The following is a 25,045-nucleotide window of genomic DNA, read 5'->3' on the forward strand; positions in this document are numbered from 1 at the left end:
GAATTTAGGATGTTGTTGTTTAGAACTCTGCACTATCTACTCAAGAGATAACATTTTACATTTTAAGTGTTTCCATGGGGATTTCACTTTCTAGTTCCAGCCTCAGCTTTCACTGTCTGTTGGTTGTTCTGAATTTCACTGGGCCAGGGGAGACCCTCAGTCATCCTGGTTAATACTCTTTTCAGGGAGAAAATGTTTTTTTCATCTGCATTCCACCCGTACCTAAATATGATCTATTCCTATGACCTGCACCTGTAGTGCTTTTATCAAATATATCCTCACCATAAGGCTAAACATAGTGATCTCTGTAAGCACATTTCTACTAATATCTTTTATGATAGAGATGGACATCTGGTTGGATTTTCAAAAGTACAGGTGAAAGATCCAACTTCAGGGGAAGAACCTTTGCAAAGTGCACCACTCCACACACTCAAGAAAAAGGCACATAAGCATTGAGATGTCCAATTTGGCTTTGCTAAACAAGAACCCCCTAAATTGACATCTCCAGAAAAATACGTCTCCTCAAGTTTCTCTTCTGAAAACGTATGAAATTCTGTCAAAGTGGTAGTGGTGGAAAATAGTCTATCCTTTGAGAGACTTCTGTCTTTCCTGCCTACATAGAATGCTGTGGATTACCCTTCATTGAGAGCCCGTGTCTTCATACTTTCCAATGGCATTGACAATTGTCCTGTCATTTCCTCCTTTAAAGAATGTATCGTTAGTAGCTACATAGATGATAGTCACCCGCTGTTACATTTGAGTTCTCGACTCTGACTGCAGTAGTCATTTTCTTTGTCGTCTTTCTAGATTATGACCTTTCTATTTTAGGGCGTGCTTAGTGATGCTTGCAGCCTTGACATATTCTCTGGGTGCTCCATCAGAGGCATAGTCTGTGATATCTAACAGACATAGGTTTCTGCTGCAGTGGCAGTGCATATTTCTCTACTTAAAATCGTGAATCAGTATTCCACACTGACTCTAAAGAATCAGAGGAGAGTGACCATTACCAAGATTAAATTGCTGCCTTACATCCCAGGTCAATTGAGTTTGCATTATCTGCCACACTATTGCAGTCATAGGGATGAGGAGGAGTGCTGCCCCCTGTTTTATGAGGATCAGTACCTGCATGATAAGCAACATGTGCTAAACTGTCTCCAACTATTCAAGTTTCTATCAACTTCCTGCAGTTTCTGCAACATATGATGGACGACCTCAAGTGCTGTTTGTTTCCGGCACTGTCTTCCCTTCAGCTGGTAGTGTCTGCAACATTGCATATCCACCACAGCAGTTGCTACATCCATCATTTAGGTGATACCTCCTTTTTCTGGAGATGTGGGAGGGGAAGTGGATGATAAACACGTTATGAGTGAAGAGGTGCCAAATACGATGAAGAAGAAGGAGGCAATGATGAGCATGCTGATGAAAAATGGTATGCCTATATGGTTCACAGGAGGGGCATAACGCTCCATCAGCATCTGCCTCTCACCTATGATATTGTGAGTGTTTGGATTATTAATTACGTTGAGTGACTGCCCACTTCAAGGCATGATCACAACCCTGGTCAGGGTGAACCCTCAAAGTCAATAAATTAACTTGAGCTCAACTCCGTAGTAGTATTGGCCTCGATCAAACTGGGGTGCTGCAACCAGACCATGGATGAACAGAAATTATCTTGGCATCTTGTTCTCTGCCTTTCAAATGTGCCCCAAAGACTTATAGCTAAACCCTGCAGACCTGTGACGCAGGCTAAAAAACGAATGTCAAAGGATGCTCACATTCTGGTAGGCCATAGGAGTCATCTATGCCCATTCAGATCTTTGCTCTTATAAGGCAGTTTACCCTTTTCCCACAGATATTCAAGTGCTAATTAGTCGCTGGGAGAAGTTTAAGAGCAAATGCAATTTAGCCTCTAGAAACATCAGAGAGGGAAAGGGTAACTTTCTAACATTTACAGTTCCTTAATATTTATGAAAAATCTGACTTTACATGTGAATTGAATTATTCATTACTATTAAAATAGTTATTTTTCTAGCTAGTCCCATTCCCCAGGTACCATATTAAGATATTAATGTGTACCCTAGATTTCTACATAGGACATCTAGCCCATAGTGGAAACAGGTTTGTGGGCTAGTCCCTGTACGGAAATGACATTGCGTTTATTACTTTTAAATGTCATGCATCCTGCTTGCTGGACTATAAAGCCTACATAGGGGTGACATACTCACATTTCAAAGGGATGCTTTGATCTGTCAAAAGGGTTTATTTTAACAGGATCTTTGTAAATTGCAGTGTTCCTGTTACTTTTAACAATAAGCTGCAATACCCTTCTACACCACCCTGCAGAACTACTTGCAGTGACAGATTACGTTCCACTTAATCTCTATTCTCTAATGTATTGTATTTCCCAACATAAAAGATGCTAAAGATAAGAAGGGTCAAGTGAGTCCTGTACTAGAGCCCCAAAAACCCATTCCTCAGTAATGGTAAGTTGGAGTACATACTGCATTGTATGGGATGCCTACTTGACATAACATTTTGTTCTAGTTCACCACCACTTTATTGACATTTAGGTGTGCTCGGGCATCTTTATTGACATTTGGGATTACTTAATTAATATGCAGTATCTCAGCTCACATTATACCATTTTTTTTAAACTTTACATTTAATGCCCATCCAAAAAGACATTTTCTATTTTTTTTAGATATAGCAAATGTAACATCCTAAAGGCAGCAGCCTCCACCATTCTTTTTTTTAAAGTTGTTTTTATTGAGAACATAAAAGACAGCAGCACTGTTATAAAAACGTACCAAACCTATTCATTCATCAATACACATGTTGCCAACCATTAATGTTACATTTGAAGACAGCTTCCTTGTTTGGACTTAAGGAGATAGATCCTCTTCTTCTATTGGCACCAAAGGCACTTCACAAATCTCTCCTCTGTACGAATTCAAGGCGCTCCAAATTGTGGACCACTTTTTTTGACACCCTCATGCAATATACACCGTCTTTTCCCTACCAGTCCAAATTTTGTTTCCATATTATCAATGTGGGTGGTGTGTCAGAACCCCAGTGTTGCACGATGGACCTTTTCGCCGTGGTAAGACCCAATGTAACCGATGTTCTCTCAGGGGTGGTGAGGTCTGTAGGCTCCCATATGTTAAGGAGGCAGCGCTCTGCCTCCGGGTGTTTGTGTTTATTCAGGACCGCTCTAAAGGTTTGATGTATCGTTTGCCAAAACCTCTGTATATGGTCACATTCCTAAAGGATGTGTATAAATGTACCCACCTGCCCACACCCCCTACGGCACTCACCACCGTCCCCCCTCCCCATATGTACCAATTGAAATCCAAAATGTAGGTCCTGTGGAGGATCTTGAGTTGGACCAACCGCAGTTGAGCAGAAATACCCACCTCCCGTGGGGACGCTACTGCCTCCCTCCATGTATCGTCCTCTATTTCAAGGCCATCGGCTACGCAGTGCTCCTCAGTTGTTCAAAGGGGTCAGGGGTATGGTGAAGGAGTTTCTTATATATAAGGGAGATTGTCTTTTCAGGCAAGTATCCATCTAAGAGTCTGTCCTCCGGGGGGGAGGAGTCGGGAAGCGAAGTTCCTTTTGGAATAACCGCTCAAAGGGCATGGTGGATCTGTGAGTATTGGAAAAGTCCTGTGTCCGCCATTTCATATCGTTGTTGTAACTTCGAAAAAGGTACAACATCCCCCCCTGACCATAGATCACCTATTGGGTCCCATCTATCAAAACCTTTGGATGTTCTCAGTTGTCCTAGTTGTTCCGAGTACCACAGTGGGGTGGCAAGTGATAGCCTGCCATTACAGCCCATACTTATCTGGACGTCATGCCAAATCCTCACCGCATGCCTGGTAGGGCCTGTGAGTGGTAGTTTTTTCCCGGGGGAGTACAATGCAATGCTAAAGGTTCCGCCTGGTAGGTGCCACCTATCCATTGCAAATCCTGGATTTTAGGGTCCATGGTAGGTGGCGTGGTTAATGGCTGCTAGTTGTGCAGCCCAGTAATATGTTTGAATATCTGGGAGGCTTATGCCTCCGTCGTACCAGTTGAGGACCAGTTTTCTATGTGCTATGCTTGGTCTCCCATTCCAGATCAGCTCCCTTTGAAGACTCTTAATTTCTCTAAAATAGCTGGCTGGCACCGGGTTGGGAGCATTTTGTAGTGCATATAAGAAATGGGGTAGGGGCATCATTTTAAAGAAGGCTGCCCGTCCCAGAAGTGAAAGAGGCAGCATCTTCCAAGTGGCAGTATCTCGTCGCATCTCTGCAGAGGTGGGCGCAAATTCCTGTCAAAGTGCAGTTCATGGTCAGGAGTAACAAAAAAACCAAAATAACGAAAACCATCCTGCACGGTTTGAATGGGGCAATCAGCAAATAGACGAGGGGGGGGGTACCCTTAAGCACATACATTATTGATTTGTCACAATTGATCGAGAAGCCTGAGTGCCGCCCTAACGCTGCAAAGATGTTCAGGATAGTTCTGAGTGATCTACAGGGGGAAGCTAAAAAAAGGAGGATGACATCTGCGTATAGCGGAATGCGATCCTCCCAGTCCATAGACCACTTCAGCCCTCGAATAACGGGATCCTGTTGGATCTATGCCACCAGGGGCTCCAAGGCTAAAGCAAATAATAATGGTGACAGCAGACACCCCTGGCAGGTACCACGGCTGTGTTCAAATGCCTCCGAGCAGTTGTTATTCACTACAACCTATGCCTACAGTGCAGCCTCCACCATTCTTCATGCTTATTTTTTCATTTAAATCTAAAGAGCACAGTCTGAAGGCGGGGAAAAGTCTGCTCTTCCCTGAACCCCGATTATGTCTCTATAATCTCATCTGGCGCTGATTAGGAGTTACTTTTACTTTTATACATTTAGAATCCCAGAATGCTGGCTAGTGCTCTTTATTGCTTGCATGTGGGTGTTTCACCTGAAATCATTTTTCCATCTTAGGACTTTGCCTTCACGTCCTCTTTTAGTATAAAAACATTAATGGTTTCATTAATTTGAAAACCCACTTGCTTTTTGTATCCTGGGCCTTCCCATCAGTCTTGTTAGTCATGAATGCCCAGTAAGATGTAGGAAAATTGTAAAGGTTTTCAAATTGTAGCCTATCAGAATGCGCAGCAGATGGTTCCTGTGCTTCTTCAAATGAAACATCAAAGGAAAAAGCTGTAGCAATTCCTATAGACAGTACTCCTCCAAACATACTAAGTACAAGGTCGAAACAGTTCCATTTGAATCAACCATTCTAGGAAATTCAGTTAATTACAGCAAAAGCAAGCGATTAAATGAATTGTGCAACCATATAAAAAAAGAGGATTGCGCTATATAAAAACAAAGATATTTACTCGAAGTACTTCTTAGTGCAAAACATGACCAAAAATAGGAATACATATACATCTTGGATCTAAGATCAGCAAACTAGTGTGTGAAAAAAGAAAACCGAATATACATCATCTTATCTTATTGCACCTCAGAGGGTAAATTGTGTTCCAAGATGTCGATTTTCATACTGAACTTCTCTGAAACATAGAAAATGTCTAAGGTTCACAGTCAAAGAGGACATCCAATTCAAGCCATACCTTTTGTACTCAAGTCTGCCGTTTGAGGATGTTCCAAGTTCACAGCTCTAGAAGGCATCCTAAGGATCTTAGTCTCTCCTTGTTCGGTAGACATGTTGTGGAAGTGTGGTTCGCTGCACAAAACTCTTCAAGATTTCTAGACAACAGTGATAGTGTTAATATGTGGCATACACAGTTAAATAAATTCATGACATAAGGATTGTACGGATCGACAAACTAATAGGGGTGGGCGGAATTTGCGTAATCCCGTTACGCAAATCTCTGCGAAATGGTAAAAAATCTCAACGAGCACGCAGAAATTCTGTGAACACGCGGAATTGCTTGTTCGCAATGCTTTTTTCCTGTTCACAATTGCTGCTTGGGTGCTCAGGGGAAAATATCTCGCAAACACGCATTTTGAGAACGCGAACAAGCAAAAGATTTCACAACGCCGTGGAACGCAGAATTTTGGGCAATTTCACCTTCTTCCCAGAATGCGAAATTACCCAAATTCCGCAAGCAGAACGGAATTTAACACCCAGGCCTACAAACTAAGCAACAGAGTATCCAGGGGTGGGGAGTAATAAGATTTTCCATTTAAAGGAAATTTCTGTATCTTAGCATAAAGTCTTGTCCAATTTCTTGTTATAGTCTCCCCTCAATTAATGTTAAAATACAAACTGCGTTTGATACCGCTACACCACTGTTTTGAAAACTGAGTAGACAAATCTCTAAATTGGTGGCAGCTTTGTAATCTTTATTATGGTATACTGAGGGTGAAGTCATAATAAAAGGTGTAAGATTTTAGTAGCAACTAATTTCTCAAGTTGTATTGGTTTATTTATCCTTACAAACATGTGTGGCGGATGCTGGTCCCTTAGTCTTAAACTCCTGTCCAGTACTGAAGCTCTATGAGAATACATACTGACAACTTCAGTTGTACTGTCTGAGAAAGCAGGGAATGTTAAGATCAAGAACCATATCGAATAAAACTGGAACCCCCTGGCACTGGCTTGCTGAGGCCATTTGGTACTGGCTGACTGGTTTGGTGGCATCGCTTTCATCAGGTGGACTGCAGTCCACATGACGAAAGACATCTCACAGATCTCCTTTACCTATTGGGTCAGTTAACCGGGTTATTGGCATGCATGGCTCCTGAGCCTGGTAACCTGGCTCCCTGAATTTCTCATACAGATTTAATCAAACCTACCACTAGACTGCATGAACAGCCTGAAGATGTAAGGTAATTTCCACCAGATCATTGTATAAGTTTAATTATTAGAGATTCTGCTTCTTGTTCTTGAAATGCCAGGAAAAAACTGTTTTACCTTACCCTTGATATTTTCCGAAGTCTGGCCTTCCTTTCTCCATGAAGGTCCCATTAAAACCCATCCCTGGCATATAGAAAACCCTCTTCCCCATTTTTATTTTTCAAAGTCTCAATGTTTAAGATATTTGAAAAAAAACTTGAAAGGGTTTTCTTCCCTCTTCATAAAATCCAATCTTCCTGAGAAGCTAAATATCGTTTTTCAGTGCTGACAAGTCTTTCTTTCAGGTCTGTCCACATGTTGTACATGACTCTCTATAGAGAAAATGATAACTTTAAATACCCACGCTGCTAATGTTAGCTTTGAGTGGTATTAAAATTGGAAGACATCACTGCCAACTTTCTTTTCAGATCCTTTGCCCAGGGCAGAACAGTCCGTTTTAACCCTCAATTTAAACTGAGCTCATAGCTTATAAATTATAATCAGTTATTTGCCAGTTATGATCAAATCCATACAGTGATGGTGATACCCCAATTGTCCATCTGCATTATCACAGCCTGGTGTGATAGTATACTTAGCAGATTTGGTGACGAGTTACTGCCCTGATGAGAATCTAACTGCATGTAACAGAAGACAAATTTTGATTTTATTATTGAGGAGAAAAATAACCTGTGGAATAGCAAGAATCACAGGCCTTTAAGAGCTGCTGTAGCAGCATTTCGGCATATAAAGAAACATTTTACAGGTAAGTGGTACCTGCGGTAATCCGCAATGGACAAGTTTCTGTTATTACAGCCACGCAAAGGCAATGTGCAAGTGGACTCACTCTCCTGACTGCGAGATGAAGACAACAAGAGGAGAATATTGTCTGGCACCTCATCACGTAACATCAGGGAAAAGTGACCATGCATGCTACCATATTGGATGTAGGGAACCATCCACTGTTGGAGGAGACTGTCACGCGACTGAATTGAATCTGAAGTGGTTTTGTACAGTAGACATAGCTGCGGCCTATCTGCAAGTACCACTGCACCCCAAATGTAAGAGTCTGATGGCCATTATAATTTCTGTAGGCTGTTACAATTTTTTTAAACAGCTTTATTTGTCGTGGCATCCGCAGCTGCGTTTTTTTAATGCCAAATGTATGGGATCTACAAGAAAAATACTTTTTTTTTCCAGGATGCCATCATGGGAAAGGAGTCTAAAAAAGGAACATGATCCAAGATTAAGGGTAGTGATGGAATACCTAGAAGAAACAAGATTAACAGCAGAGCATTCACAATGCAGTTTTCCCAACAACAGTGTGACATACCTCGATCATGAATTAGGGAGTGATTGTATCAAACCTTAATGCATAATACAGGCCATTCATGATTCACCACCACTAAAGATGACAGGAGGGCTTGCATTGGCATAGTATTACTCTAAATTTGTTGGACTTTTTGCAGAAAAGTCCTATATCATTATGCACTTATTGAAAACAAAAATTTAATTTGTTTGTTCAGTCGAGTGCCAAAATGAGTCTAACAGACTCAAAAGTGACATTTGTAAATTGCTGCCTCATGAAGAAAAAACATCCGTAGTGACTGCAGACACGGGTTGCAAAGGACTAGGTTCAGTTCTGTCACAAATTGATAAAAAATGTAAAGCGGTAATCACTGTACTCATTGCTTTAGCATGTAGGTCAATAAACACCAACAGAAGTAAGATGCTCAGTTATAAAATGAGAGACATTGGCATGTGTTTTGGGATTGAAACATTTTTGTCAGTTTGGTTTGGGTACATCTGTATAACTAAGGCCTAACCACAAGCCATTGACAAAAGTATTCACCACTCAAAAAATGTTTAGACCATCAGCTAGAATAGCTAGAATATCAATGAGATTGGAAGATTACAATTATAAAGTGGAGTGCGAACCAGAAGTAAGAAGTAGGTTTACAGAATGTTTTTGGGAGCGAGATACTGATGCCAGTGAATGCAATTTCCTATAACAAATGCTGTCAATATAAAGTTTTGATGAAAGTTAGAAAAAAAAAGGTAAAAGAGGAAATCACCGGCGAAGATCAGTTAATAGAGAGGAGGTATTGTGGTTACTCCACTTAGTCAGAAAGAACATTTTGGATGCCATGCATGAGGGTCACTTAGGAATTGTGTAAACAAAGAAAAGAAAACTAGTGTTTTGTAGTGGCCTGATATATATATATATATATATATTTTTTTTTTTTCAGCAAATTGCGCAAGCGCTTTTGGCAAGGGCTCAACCACACACTTCACACCATCCGGTTGTATCGTGGCTCCCAAAGCGGAGATTGTAGATTTCCTTTTGATTTCGAAGACAGTCCGACGTGTTTCGGGGCCAAACCCGCCCCTTCTTCATGGACACACAGAAGGAAACACCAGACTCGGCTCACACTTTCCAAGCTCTTTATTGCTTGAGAAGGGCGTCGTCCGCCCTGAGTGGGTGGAGTTGCGATGCCGGGGCTTATGGTTCTTGCAGTCCTGTGAGTCAAGTGGGTCATTAGCCCTTGAGTAGGGTGGCTTTCCCTGTGTAAGTGTTGTCATTAAAAACCTTCAGTTGCAGGCAAGGGTAAATCTTCAACCAGCGCTGTCATTTGATATTGAAGTCTGTGCTGTCAAGCGGTTACGGTTCCAACCACTTCAGGCTGCTACTGCATGGATACTTGTTCCGAGTTGGCAGCGGAGCTCCTTGCCACGACCAGGCGGGCCGTTAGTAATGTTTTTCAGCAAATTGCGCAAGCGCTTTTGGCAAGGGCTCAACCACACACTTCACACCATCCGGTTGTATCGTGGCTCCCAAAGCGGAGATTGTAGATTTCCTTTTGATTTCGAAGACAGTCCGACGCGTTTCGGGGCCAAACCCGCCCCTTCTTCATGGACACACAGAAGGAAACACCAGACTCGGCTCACACTTTCCAAGCTCTTTATTGCTTGAGAAGGGCGTCGTCCGCCCTGAGTGGGTGGAGTTGCGATGCCGGGGCTTATGGTTCTTGCAGTCCTGTGAGTCAAGTGGGTCATTAGCCCTTGAGTAGGGTGGCTTTCCCTGTGTAAGTGTTGTCATTAAAAAACCTTCAGTTGCAGGCAAGGGTAAATCTTCAACCAGCGCTGTCATTTGATATTGAAGTCTGTGCTGTCAAGCGGTTACGGTTCCAACCACTTCAGGCTGCTACTGCATGGATACTTGTTCCGAGTTGGCAGCGGAGCTCCTTGCCACGACCAGGCGGGCCGTTAGTAATGTTTTTCAGCAAATTGCGCAAGCGCTTTTGGCAAGGGCTCAACCACACACTTCACACCATCATGTTGTATCGTGGCTCCCAAAGCGGAGATTGTAGATTTCCTTTTGATTACGAAGACAGTCCGACGCGTTTCGGGGCCAAACCCGCCCCTTCTTCATGGACACACAGAAGGAAACACCAGACTCGGCTCACACTTTCCAAGCTCTTTATTGCTTGAGAAGGGCGTCGTCCGCCCTGAGTGGGTGGAGTTGCGATGCCGGGGCTTATGGTTCTTGCAGTCCTGTGAGTCAAGTGGGTCATTAGCCGTTGAGTAGGGTGGCTTTCCCTGTGTAAGTGTTGTCATTAAAAAACGTTCAGTTGCAGGCAAGGGTAAATCTTCAACCAGCGCTGTCATTTGATATTGAAGTCTGTGCTGTCAAGCGGTTACGGTTCCAACCACTTCAGGCTGCTACTGCATGGATACTTGTTCCAAGTTGGCAGCGGAGCTCCTTGCCACGACCAGGCGGGCCGTTAGTAATGTTTTTCAGCAAATTGCGCAAGCGCTTTTGGCAAGGGCTCAACCACACACTTCACACCATCCGGTTGTATCGTGGCTCCCAAAGCGGAGATTGTAGATTTCCTTTTGATTTCGAAGACAGTCCGACGCGTTTCGGGGCCAAACCCGCCCCTTCTTCATGGACACACAGAAGGAAACACCAGACTCGGCTCACACTTTCCAAGCTCTTTATTGCTTGAGAAGGGCGTCGTCCGCCCTGAGTGGGTGGAGTTGCGATGCCGGGGCTTATGGTTCTTGCAGTCCTGTGAGTCAAGTGGGTCATTAGCCCTTGAGTAGGGTGGCTTTCCCTGTGTAAGTGTTGTCATTAAAAAACCTTCAGTTGCAGGCAAGGGTAAATCTTCAACCAGCGCTGTCATTTGATATTGAAGTCTGTGCTGTCAAGCGGTTACGGTTCCAACCACTTCAGGCTGCTACTGCATGGATACTTGTTCCGAGTTGGCAGCGGAGCTCCTTGCCACGACCAGGCGGGCCGTTAGTAATGTTTTTCAGCAAATTGCGCAAGCGCTTTTGGCAAGGGCTCAACCACACACTTCACACCAACCGGTTGTATCGTGGCTCCCAAAGCGGAGATTGTAGATTTCCTTTTGATTTCGAAGACAGTCCAACGCGTTTCGGGGCCAAACCCGCCCCTTCTTCATGGACACACAGAAGGAAACACCCGACTCGGCTCACACTTTCCAAGCTCTTTATTGCTTGAGAAGGGCGTCGTCCGCCCTGAGTGGGTGGAGTTGCGATGCCGGGGCTTATGGTTCTTGCAGTCCTGTGAGTCAAGTGGGTCATTAGCCCTTGAGTAGGGTGGCTTTCCCTGTGTAAGTGTTGTCATTAAAAAACCTTCAGTTGCAGGCAAGGGTAAATCTTCAACCAGCGCTGTCATTTGATATTGAAGTCTGTGCTGTCAAGCGGTTACGGTTCCAACCACTTCAGGCTGCTACTGCATGGATACTTGTTCCGAGTTGGCAGCGGAGCTCCTTGCCACGACCAGGCGGGCCGTTAGTAATGTTTTTCAGCAAATTGCGCAAGCGCTTTTGGCAAGGGCTCAACCACACACTTCACACCATCGGTTGTATCGTGGCTCCCAAAGCGGAGATTGTAGATTTCCTTTTGATTTCGAAGACAGTCCTACGCGTTTCGGGGCCAAACCCGCCCCTTCTTCATGGACACACAGAAGGAAACACCAGACTCGGCTCACACTTTCCAAGCTCTTTATTGCTTGAGAAGGGCGTTACTAACGGCCCGCCTGGTCGTGGCAAGGAGCTCCGCTGCCAACTCGGAACAAGTATCCATGCAGTAGCAGCCTGAAGTGGTTGGAACCGTAACCGCTTGACAGCACAGACTTCAATATCAAATGACAGCGCTGGTTGAAGATTTACCCTTGCCTGCAACTGAAGGTTTTTTAATGACAACACTTACACAGGGAAAGCCACCCTACTCAAGGGCTAATGACCCACTTGACTCACAGGACTGCAAGAACCATAAGCCCCGGCATCGCAACTCCACCCACTCAGGGCGGACGACGCCCTTCTCAAGCAATAAAGAGCTTGGAAAGTGTGAGCCGAGTCTGGTGTTTCCTTCTGTGTGTCCATGAAGAAGGGGCGGGTTTAACCCCGAAACGCGTCGGACTGTCTTCGAAATCAAAAGGAAATCTACAATCTCCGCTTTGGGAGCCACGATACAACCGGATGGTGTGAAGTGTGTGGTTGAGCCCTTGCCAAAAGCGCTTGCGCAATTTGCTGAAAAACATTACTAACGGCCCGCCTGGTCGTGGCAAGGAGCTCCGCTGCCAACTCGGAACAAGTATCCATGCAGTAGCAGCCTGAAGTGGTTGGAACCGTTACCGCTTGACAGCACAGACTTCAATATCAAATGACAGCGCTGGTTGAAGATTTACCCTTGCCTGCAACTGAAGGTTTTTTAATGACAACACTTACACAGGGAAAGCCACCCTACTCAAGGGCTAATGACCCACTTGACTCACAGGACTGCAAGAACCATAAGCCCCGGCATCGCAACTCCACCCACTCAGGGCGGACGACGCCCTTCTCAAGCAATAAAGAGCTTGAAAAGTGTGAGCCGAGTCTGGTGTTTCCTTCTGTGTGTCCATGAAGAAGGGGCGGGTTTGGCCCCGAAACGCGTCGGACTGTCTTCGAAATCAAAAGGAAATCTACAATCTCCGCTTTGGGAGCCACGATACAACCGGATGGTGTGAAGTGTGTGGTTGAGCCCTTGCCAAAAGCGCTTGCGCAATTTGCTGAAAAACATTACTAACGGCCCGCCTGGTCGTGGCAAGGAGCTCCGCTGCCAACTCGGAACAAGTATCCATGCAGTAGCAGCCTGAAGTGGTTGGAACCGTAACCGCTTGACAGCACAGACTTCAATATCAAATGACAGCGCTGGTTGAAGATTTACCCTTGCCTGCAACTGAAGGTTTTTTAATGACAACACTTACACAGGGAAAGCCACCCTACTCAAGGGCTAATGACCCACTTGACTCACAGGACTGCAAGAACCATAAGCCCCGGCATCGCAACTCCACCCACTCAGGGCGGACGACGCCCTTCTCAAGCAATAAAGAGCTTGGAAAGTGTGAGCCGAGTCTGGTGTTTCCTTCTGTGTGTCCATGAAGAAGGGGCGGGTTTGGCCCCGAAACGCGTCGGACTGTCTTCGAAATCAAAAGGAAATCTACAATCTCCGCTTTGGGAGCCACGATACAACCGGATGGTGTGAAGTGTGTGGTTGAGCCCTTGCCAAAAGCGCTTGCGCAATTTGCTGAAAAACATTACTAACGGCCCGCCTGGTCGTGGCAAGGAGCTCCGCTGCCAACTCGGAACAAGTATCCATGCAGTAGCAGCCTGAAGTGGTTGGAACCGTAACCGCTTGACAGCACAGACTTCAATATCAAATGACAGCGCTGGTTGAAGATTTACCCTTGCCTGCAACTGAAGGTTTTTTAATGACAACACTTACACAGGGAAAGCCACCCTACTCAAGGGCTAATGACCCACTTGACTCACAGGACTGCAAGAACCATAAGCCCCGGCATCGCAACTCCACCCACTCAGGGCGGACGACGCCCTTCTCAAGCAATAAAGAGCTTGGAAAGTGTGACCCGAGTCTGGTGTTTCCTTCTGTGTGTCCATGAAGAAGGGGCGGGTTTGGCCCCGAAACGCGTCGGACTGTCTTCGAAATCAAAAGGAAATCTACAATCTCCGCTTTGGGAGCCACGATACAACCGGATGGTGTGAAGTGTGTGGTTGAGCCCTTGCCAAAAGCGCTTGCGCAATTTGCTGAAAAAAAAAAATATATATAATATATATATATATTATATATATATATATATTATATATATTATATATATATATATATATTATATATATTATATATATTATATATATATATATTATATATATTTTATATATATATATATATATATATATATATATATATATATATATATATATATATATATATATATATATATATATATATATATATATATATATATATATATATATATATATATAGTAAGAGAAGGGATATTGTGTGTAGTATGATTATTCGGACAAGTGTCAAGTCACATTTAGGTTCCCAATGTACTCATTAAGTTGTCTAGGTACGCCATGAGAAAAAATAGGCACATACCTCACAGGGCTAATACAGGGAGAACGAGTAGATATAAATGATGTGTTTTTGATGATGGATCATTTTCCTAAGTGGCCAGATATTGAAGTAACAAAACAAGTCAGTACATGTAAAGTGGTGAATTTTTTAGATAATGTTTTTTGAGATTTAAGTTTGAAAAATGTTTAGTGAGTGGCAATCAGTGTAAGCTTAAGTTTAGCACGGTGGGGGAATTTTTAAAATGGAATGGATTAACTCGTATAACCACATCAGTGTATCACCCGTAAGGGATTGGTACTGTTCAAAGCTTTAACAGAATAATGAAGGGAGTGATCCAATGGGTCAAAAAAATAATTTACACTTGGAAGATGATTTATAACAAACAAATGATGCAGCCCAATAGAATAACTTTGAATGAAGTGATGAACTTTAGTTGCTGCACCATCATGCGTGGAAGAAATGCTTTTGATAAAGATAATCTTGATTGGATGATTGGGTATCGACAAGTGGAATGGCCATCTGAAATTGTAAAGAAAACATTCATGGATCTCAGGAAGTGTATAATGTTTGATCCAATAGGAAACGGGATAGAAAAGGAATTGATTTTGGAATTGAGTCAGCTAGTCGGAGTTAAAGTAGACAGGAGAGCCAAGATGGATGATTGTTCGTTTTCTGAGGCATTGTACATTGAAAACATATTCCTTGACTTTGTTGTGTTGTGTAAGAATGTTCCCTTTTGAGCAGGTTATCAAAGAGAAAAGTTGATAAGAGTGAAGAAGAAAAGGAAAATCATTTTCATTGACTGGACTTTTCTTTGCTAGATGACTGTGAAGGAATTGGGAAGAGAGAAGTAAATGGGAGTGAACTAGATAACTCTAGGAAGGAGAGAGAAGAGTCAGGAGGAATTAGACCGTTTTATAGAAGAGTGGTGAGACTTAGGAAACGGAATGATTATATTTCTAATTAATATATTTTAAGAACATGTAATTTCACTTTTGAATACATGGTAGCCAACAATGTACTGTATATGTATTATCTAGTTTTGTATAATCTCTTCCTTATGTATTCTCATATGACTCTTTGCTGTAAAGGGGAAAGATGTGTTACCTTAGATCAAGTTAGCCCTATACCTTTAAGTGTAATGGAATTGTATGTAGATATGCTGTTTGTTTGAGAATCTCATTCTCTTAGCTGCATTTGGGAAGCTACAGTTCTGTGCAGGGCCGGTGTAAATGAATATCACTAATTCAGGTCTATAATAATGACATATGCTTAATCAAGGTATCACTGTTGATAATGTATGTAACCCCTGTAGAGTGGAGTTAAGTGAATAGCCCCAAACTAAAATCATAATGTTTCATTAAAACCTCATAACGTACTGTTAATCAACTACTGAAGAAGTGTTTGATGAGAATGAAGTATTATATTAGCCAGTGGGCTGAATTGAAGATTGTGTTTTTCTCTGTAAGGGTTTAGTGCCTATATGTCTCTTTGTTGAATTTTTTTCATTTAAAAAAGAAGTGATAAAATATGTTAGTGGGTGCTGGCTGTATTGGCAGGCAAATGGTTTAATTGGTATATGTGTAAAGTGTTCTGGTATTCAGTGTTAATGGATTCAGTTAAGATTTCGACGTTAGGCAATAAGGTTTATAAGTAAGTCACCTTTTCCTATGTTAATCTTATCGTGCTTTCACTGTCACTTTGGTGACGTTTGCCAATCACACCTTTTTATTTGAAACGTCTTTTGTGCCTCACTATAATTGCACACTTTGCAAATACTCCATCCATCACTTGTGAATGTGGTGATTGTGACAAATGGTTCTGCTGGGAGTTGCACCCCTAAGTACCTTAGTGCCACATATTCTTCGAAGCAGTCTTCTGCCTTATTTCCTATTCTTAAATTGAATACTTCTTGCTTCCTCAGCTTGGCTCGTTCTGAGGGTACATACAATGCCATGCAGTCAGCAAACCACGCACTGGACTCTTCGCAGGCCCACCTACTTCAGAACGAATCATCCAACACTGCAGAGAGTGGCGAGCAGCGGCATGAAGATGAAGTGCCACGGGTGAGATCTTTCTACTGCATCAGGAATTGGCCATAGCAGGAGATGGGGGATGGAGATGACAGGCTTTCCTGAAAAATCAATTACTCCAAATAGGGAGAAGGGAGGCTTTAGTTATGGAATGCATTGCCAAAGAGAATTAATGTGCAGTGTTACATTTCTGCTAGTGTCCCTGGCAAAAGAACTGATTTGGTGTAGAGGAAATCCTTCAGAGGAAATACTTCCATCCACAGGATTAGAGAAGCGAGCAGAAGCAAGTTCTAACCAGTCATGAGTGCAGAGCTTCAATGATATTGGGGAGGGGGATTCTACACCGAGGAATATTTCTTCCTGGAGTCATGGTATGTAGTTTAATCAGAGTGATCTTCAGTGTGAGATGGTCCTAGTGTAGAGGTTTTGATATAGGGTCTACATTAATGCAAAAAGAATGCTTATTTTCAGGTGAAGTGGAATGGGAGAATATTCTTCTCGTAGAGCAATTCCATTGAGGGGCAGCTGAGCATTTCTGCAGAGTAATAATTGTAATTAAGAAAGAGGTGTATTTTTTTTTATTTTGGAGTTATCATTGCATCAAGTGAAATTTCATTTTGCAGAGGGGGCCATTCTATGCAGGGGGGTGTAATCCTTCCTTCCAAGCATTAATTAAATGTATGGATGTGTAGGCATTTCCAGAGTCGATGCAAAGGAGGAGGGATTGCTTTCTGCAGTAGGCAAAACTATTGCAGGCAGGGCAAATTGCCTCTCAGGGACATATCCCATACTTAAGGCGCTATTTTCTGTAAGGAGGTATAGTTTGAATCAGTCATACATTCTACTCAGAACTAAATGCATCTTTAGTGTGCACACATACCGGTGAGATTGTGAATAGGTTGATTTGTGCATAGGAATCTTTCTGTATTGACCGACTGTTGGAAAATGGATGTTCTGTTCTAGGGGATTAAATGTACTCTTACATAAAAAAGATTTTTGAGAAATATAGCGGTGAGACTTTCATGGGTAAAACAGAATAGAAGTGAGTTAAGATGAAGGCAAAGAGAGTTAAGGAAGATACAAATATAGCCTTGTGAAAAAGAAGAAAAAGAGTGAGAAAAACAGATTAATGTAATATGGTTGAAAAAGGGGGGTCTTTTAATAAGGGAGATCTAAAATGATTGGATGGCAGGAGTGATCAAGAAGATAATTTTCTGAAAGATATTTGTTAGAACTATGGTTTTTACTAGAGGCTGGGGATAGCTGTGTACATCAGGACTGCAGAAGAGAGGGTATAAAGTTGAAATGGCAAATAAAATTAGACTTCCGAAACGTGGTTTTGAAGAAAAAGAGAGACTGCTCTAGTTTAGGATTATGATGCAAGACTGGAAGAAGTTTGTAATGGTAGATGAGAAATTAAGTGATTGAACTGCAGTGGTACACTCAATAAGAGAATGGACATCAGTGAAGGTATAGCCGTAGAGAGTTAATTCTTGTTTCGGAGATGGTACAGTATTGGTATCGTCATGGTCTCACCATCGCTCCTGCTCTCATCTCAGCCATGTTTTATTCACCTTCCCATCTTACAGCCAAGAAGTCGACGAGGGGGCTGGTCCAAAGGGAGGAAGAGGAAGAAGCTCCCCCGGGACAGCAATGCCCCCAAGGCTCCTCTGACCGGATATGTGCGGTTCATGAATGAGCGCAGAGAGCTGCTTAGGGCAGAGAGACCGGAGGTCCCTTTCCCAGAGATCACCAGAATGCTGGGCAACGAGTGGAGCAAGCTACCCTCAGAGGAGAAGCAGGTACTGCTGCAGACCTAGGTGTCAGTCAGTCAGTCAGTCAGTCAAAGAAACTTTATTCGGTTATTTAAAACCATAAAAGCAAGACATGGTATACAAAACAAGTTTAAAATTCAATTAAACATATATGAAAAGACATTACTACACCTTCATAAAAAGTACAAAGAACCGAATTTTGTTAAAAATAATTGACTGTAAGAGCAAGTTTACATGGTGTCCAACAAAAGTTATACAAGTGTCAAATTTTGGTTGTTAGAAGTAGCAGCCATTCTTAGTTTATTTTGTCTGGCAGCTGCTGCCAGAAAACAGGCTTCCCCATATGTTGTCTGTACTGAGTTCAGCATCTGTAGATGTAATAATGCTGGCCGTACCTGGACAAAATTCAAATTTTTCAGAATAGGTACCAGAAATTTTTTGCGAGCCACCAAATAATGTTCACAAAGCATAACTATGTGGAGGGTGTCCTGTATGGAAAAACAGTCGCAGGTACAGGGGGGTAAGTTCTCTGGTAAGCCCCACTTTGATTGTGAGCCAAGCACTAGGTGTATTAAATTAAACCTGAACCTTATGAGTAGAAAGCGATGGTAAGGCTTGGTAACATATTTCAAATAAGGTTCCATGGCTAAAGTTGAGGAGAGTTGAAAAAGTGATCGTACCATTGCTTTACCTAATTCAACCGTTTCCCTTTCAGACTCCAACAAGTTTTGGAAATGCAGCTTGACCCACTTTACATCCTCTTTTTTTAATTTGTGTGGTAAAGAGTACATTTCTGGACACCCTAGTCTCGCGCATGCCGCTCTAACATACGCCAGCCACGGGATGTTATTGGCTTTATCCAGAGACAAACAATCTTTGAGGATACAATGATTTAAACTGATTTCCTCGTTTGTCCACGTTTTAACCCAATATATCACTGGGGCCATTTTTAAGAGGTCAGTAACGTGACCCAAGCCTAATTCATTATGAATTGTGTGTATTGGGGAAGATTTAGGTAGTGATAGTAAGGCTCGTAAAAAATTATTTTCTGCAATCTGAATGCCTGGGCATGAGACATAGCCCCATATGGCAGCCCCATAAGAGGCAATTGCCAAACATTTAGCTTTATAGATACTGGTCATGGCTTCCATAGGTTTTGATCCCAGTTTTTTAGAGAAATGCAGAAGGGCTGTAGTGGATCTAGTAACTCCATTCTGTTTTAATCTCATTTGTGCGCCCCATGTTCCTTTCTCATCGAAGGTGACGCCCAGATAGCAAAAGAAAGGGACCCTGGAAATTGGTGAACTATTACAGCTAAAAGATCTGATCTTCGTGTGTTTTTTCCATGAACCTGTAACCATAACATGGGATTTGGTCGAGTTAATTTTAAGATCGAGAGCTTCCATAAAGAGGCCAAAGTGATCTAAGAGTTTTTGGAGGCCTGTGCCAGTCCGAGCTAAGAGGACGGCGTCGTCCGCGTATAGGAGGACCGGAATAGGTACCCCCCCCATAGGCGGAATGTCTGGGGTGACTGAGTTCAGTGAATTACCCAGGGAGTTGATGTACAGTGTGAAAAGGAGAGGTGCCAGAATGCAGCCTTGTCTGACACCTCTTCCAGACTTGAACTTTGCTGTGCACCTTCCATCCCTGTTCACCCTAACAGATGCAAATAAATTTAAATGAAGATCGTGCAGAAAATTAACCAAAGTTGTGTCCAAACCCATATTGCCCAAAATAGTCCACAGTTTAGAACGATTGACCAAATCAAAAGCGGATGATAAGTCCATAAAACCCAAATAAAGGAGTCCCCCCTTCGCCACTGTGTACTTGCTGATAATTAGGTGGAGGTTGAGACATTGCTCCATGGTCCCTCTGTGTGCTCTGAAGCCATACTGTAACTCCGAGAGGATCCTGCTCTCTCCAAGCCAGTCCTCAAGCCTCTGCAAAATGACCCTGCCCAAGATCTTAACGGCAGAGTCCAGCAAGGAGATTGGCCTGTAGCAAGCCGGATCCCCCCTGTTCCCTTTCTTGAATATGGGCACAATGATAGAGGTGGACCAAGAGGAAGGAAAACCAGCTGAGGGTATTGCGTTAAAAACGTTCATTAATATCTTCGACCAAAATTGGGGGTATTGGATGTAGAGGTCTGCAGGAACCCCGTCAGGTCCCGGGGCTTTGTGTTTACTTGTGTCTCTAATCGCCCTTTCAACCTCCGAACTACTAAATTCCATAACCATGTTAGGGGATTTATGGACATTATCGGTTAGACCAGCTGCTGTGGATTCGTAGATCTTTTCGAAGTGGGCTACCCATCTATCATCTTCTATCACACAGTCCATGTCGGTCTTCCCTTCATTGGAGAAGAAGGGCTGGTTCACAATGGCCCAAAACTTTTTGCTGTCTCTCAATACATCCGTAGATAAAAGGCTCTCCCAAGCTTCTTCCTTGATTCCAGATTTGCGTTTAAGAACTGCAGTTTTGTAATCCTTCCTTAAATTGGCCACCAACGTCCTGTCCCTAGGTTTTTGTTTTAGAGCTTTCATCAGAGCACTATGTTTCTGGGAACATTCTTTATTGAACCATTTCTGGGGTTTCTTAATCCTTTGCCCGGTAGACCTTAGCTCCAGATTCTTAGCAATCCTTCCGCATATCTCCTCGTATGCGACTACTACATCCGGGCCTCGAGCAGTTGGGTCCAGACATACTGCCATATCTGCCTCTGACTCTTGGGCAAGTGAATGGAAGAAGTGTTCAGGTACTATTTGTTCCCATTTTAGGCGCCTTCCCTGGTCTTTAGTTATCAAGTCCCTTGGGGCTGCCACATCTGTTGGATTATGGGTCCGGAAACAGTCTAGGTCCAGCATCAGGAGGACAGGATTGTGATCGCTGAAACTAGCAGTGACCACCATGTACTCGCGTGCCTTAGCTAGTACCCCAGATGAAACAAAAATGAAGTCTATAATAGTATTAGCGTCTTTCCCCACGAAGGTTGGGGCTCTGGGATCGTTCCTACTTTGGGCAAATTCAAATAGATTTAAAGTCGCCAGGAAAGACTCAAGACACTCACCCTCAATTGTATGCACAAAATGGGGGATGGCCTCCGTCGGTAAACCCCCATAACTATCATTAAGGCAATCACCCTCACAGGGATGAATATTAAAATCACCCAAGATGATCATCTCTAGGGAAGAGGTGCAGTCGCTTCTATAGGCTGACAAAAATTGTAGTAAGGAAGTCAAATGTTCATTCACAAATAAAGACTCCCTGGAATTATAAAAATTAACCACTAGAAAAGTTTGGAAGCCAGGTAAGGTCCACTCCACGACTAGCGTGTTTGCAGGTGCAGATTCCAATTGTTTGAATGCCCCTACCAGCTCCAGGGAACACAGTGTAAGTAAGCCACCTTTTGCCCTACCTCTTGCACTAGAGGCTGCAGGGGTAAAAAAGCTACGAAAGCCATCTAGTGCAAAATTAGTTGTGGTGTCCCAGGTTTCTTGCAAACCCACTATGTCGAATTGTTTTACAAACTCTTGCCATATGGGGTCCAGCGCCTTTGCATTTAGACCCGCCACATTCCAAGTAAGGAATTTACAAAGTGGGGGAGGTGTGGCTGGGAGAAAAGATGGTGTGCCCCGTTCCTGCGCCTCCAACAAACTATCAGAGGGAGTAAAAGAGGGTTTGTCCGTAATCAAGACCGATGTTGCCACTTCCTTATGAGGAGGAATTAAATTGGTCTGAGGTCCCCTTCCCTTTGGAGAGCCCCGCATATGTCAGTCCACCCAGTCTGTATTTGAGAGGCATTCAAAACGATTCGCCATTGGGAAGTACAGAGCATTGGGAGGTCCATTTCGCTGTTGGGGGAAATGATAGTACAGAGCATTGGGAGGTCCATTTCGCTGTTGGGGGAAATGACCTAGGTGTCAAACTGGCATTAAAGACAGGCATCTGACAAATTTGGGTCAGTACCCCAGCAGTAAATGATCAGGGTAGTGTGGTAAGGTCTTTTGTAGAACCATCTTCCTCAACGGTGTTGGAGGAGAGATGGGACAGAATACTACTTAACTGCCTTTTATTGTGAATCCAAATACTTATTAGGCATTTACAACAGCTTCTCCTCCATGACGATGAACTCGTTGGAGAGAACTACGTTTGAAAATGCCAAGGGGGTTAAATTCTACTATAGGTAATAGTGCTGGCTCCTTCGGGCTATGAAAGCCAATTCTTGAAAAGCATTAAAGAAAAATATTGATCCTCTCTTGCGCGCTAGTCCTAGTGAATAAATGCCATTGGACTTTAAATGCCCTGTAACTCCCATAGGTGAACACTTTGGTCTAATCTCCTGTTTTATTCTATTGGTCCAATTCCCTTTTCAGTACAGTCAAACTAGAACCTCTAAATGACATTAAAAACTTCCTGTCACAGAAGTGCCTGCTGGGAATGCAATTAGGACCGAGTTTGATGATTTTGGAGGTAGGTTGGAAGACTGGTGTAAAGTCCTGCAGTATCTTTGTCCAAATCTTGACTGTTCTGATTAACATGACCTGCTAACTGCAAGTAGTAAAACGCATGCAAACCGTTATTATATTAGATTGAAGCTATAGTGTTCAGATTTTTATTTTAAGGAATTGTTTCAAATCTTTGCCGTTACATAATTCTCTAACAACGGGATTGGGCATGCTGTTCAATGCCACAGGCATTCAGTTCTTGAATTGAAAGTGTAGCGGCTGCCAAGTGTGGTGGGTTGCCTTTACCCATTATCCCCCCTCCCCCAAACTAATATAATTCCTGGTGTCTAGTGGGGTTTCTCTCACCCATAGGATGGCGGGGTCAGACTGGGAGTCTGCCCCAGTGAGGGCTGAAAAGACTGCGTTGGGCCATTATGAGGGGGACACACAGCCTGATGCCTGTGCGAACTATCCCACCCCTTCTTTATTTATTTCTAACACCATTCCATGATGTCTAGTGGGCTTTCTCTGTACAGGAGAGGGAGGGGGATAGTTTGGTGTTACCCTTCCCAAACCCGCCCGTCAGAGGGGCCAGAAAGATTGTTGAGCCTGTTGTGGAGAGGGGAACACTCCCTATGCCTGGGCAGACTGCCCAACCCTTTCTTAGTTTGACCATTTTTCCCTGGTGTTAGTGGGCCTTCCTCTCTCCCAACCAAGGACGAAGTTAGAAAAAAGATCCCCAAACCCTCTGTATTTTCTATTTGCCTGACAGTGACAATGTCAAAGAGTGCCACTTCTACCTAAAAATATCAAAGGCACTGTATGTTCATAACTACTCTCTGAATCTTTTGCTTAAACTCCATAGCAAAGTTTTGAGCGTAGAAGACTCCTGCTCAGGTGCTCTCTTTTGTGAAAGATGGGTATACTGTAAATCTCAAACCATTTCCTCCTATAGTGCTCTCCAATCTGCCCAACCTTTTCAACCTGGATCTTCTTGGAAAGGAAGTAAGAACTCCTAAAAAGAAAATCTCAATAAATAGAGTTCCAGAGTATAAAGAAGAACAAAGACATATGTTCAAGGTATGTCTAGGCCAATAAGAGCTTACAAGCAGAATTCGGATCCCTTCTGGTTTGAATAACAATTAGATGAAAAAAAAGCTCTGATCTTCCCCAGATGCAGCAAGACTAGATGTGCTAAATATAAATTCAAGTTCTGTACATTTATGTCTGAATTTAACACATGCCGAAAGTTCCTGAGGTGTGATGTTCACAGAGTGTTGCGCTGGGAATGTCCACTGCATGCGATCCGGGTGTATATCCCTGCCATTAGTGCCTAAATGTTTATGTCAGGTATCCTGACTGTCACTTTTTTCCGCTGGCATCAAAGCTTGTGTGCAGATTTCTCCAAGTGAGGTCCTGCTCTTATCTCTTGACCTGAAGAATTGCCGATGCATGCTCAATATTGCTAGCAGTGAACTGTTTTCCCTATTGTGGGTATAGTCCATAAAGCAGTGGTGGCAGCTACCGCAGTTAAGAGATTTCAAAGCATGTCCAGGCCTTTTTATCTTTATGGCTCGAGTTGAGGCCTGCTGGATCCTGGTTAAAGTTTGCTGTGTGTACCCAGGCACTTGCCCTGACATCTAATGTGCATGCCAAGCGTGTGTAGGAATTGTAAGACATGTATGGTGTATGAGTGAGAGAAGTAATGGAGACCAGTGGCATCCTTTTCCTGTAGTTGGAGATAGGAGTCCCAGACACTGAGGCAAGGAGGATTGGAGACAAGGCTACCTTTAGAAATTTCATTGGGACATTTGTGTAGCAGGGAGCTGCTGGTTAGATTTTCTGGGTATTTCCATTTTGTGGATGGTATACTTGAGGGTGGGACTCTAGACTGTTGTGAGAGGTGAAGATGTTTATAGGTGCCCTGCCCTTTTGTCTGTCCCTGATTACTCCTGCACTTGGGCTGGTGAAAGGTGCAGAAACCTCACATCTCTTTGAGTCTCTGTCAAGGATTCTCCAGGTTGGAGACAGCCCCAGTGCTACCTGCTGTGAGGAGCATCACACTACACCATATGTGCTCTCAAAGATTTTTCGAGAGGCCAAACAGTTTGGTCTGTGGTGTGACCGAGGGCATTTTGGGGGGAATTGGGGATGTGAGGATTAGGATATGGAGGGGGAGTTGGCGGTAAGTTGTGCGTAAGGGAAGCAAAGCATATATACATCTAGTGGCTGAATCACACAATGTGAAACCAGAAAACGTGGGATTAATCCTGGCTTCTGCACTTTACCAAATTGTGTGGCCCTAGGCAATTGTTTGATTTCGCTTTCCCTTCTTTAGGTCTCGCCTGTCGATGCGCATGCGCATCGAGCAAGCGAGACTATGGGGGCTTATCCACTCTTTATCCAACTTGCAAGGAATCGTGGCGATTCCTTGCAGTGCCCGTGACTTTTAAGCTCAATGCGCATGCACATTGAGCTTAAAATGCACATGCCCCCAGCCGCC

The 25,045-nt window shown here is 43.3% G+C and overlaps 1 protein-coding gene across 8 annotated transcripts in view; it reads left to right on the top strand.

Annotated features, from left to right (window-relative positions):
• HMG20A (high mobility group 20A) overlaps nucleotides 1-25,045 on the top strand; it is a 265,307-nt gene that overhangs the window by 154,447 nt on the left and 85,815 nt on the right. For all 8 annotated transcript variants that reach the window (XM_086959289.1, XM_086959287.1, XM_086959286.1 and 5 more), the window contains 2 exons: nucleotides 16,214-16,355; nucleotides 17,912-18,124. In XM_086959289.1, the coding sequence (XP_086815415.1) occupies nucleotides 16,214-16,355; nucleotides 17,912-18,124 (355 nt within the window). The remainder of the gene's footprint in view (nucleotides 1-16,213; nucleotides 16,356-17,911; nucleotides 18,125-25,045) is intronic.

The sequence above is a fragment of the Lissotriton vulgaris genome, chromosome 2_2 (genome assembly GCF_964263255.1).
Source record: "Lissotriton vulgaris chromosome 2_2, aLisVul1.2, whole genome shotgun sequence".
Lineage (NCBI taxonomy): Eukaryota > Metazoa > Chordata > Amphibia > Caudata > Salamandridae > Lissotriton > Lissotriton vulgaris.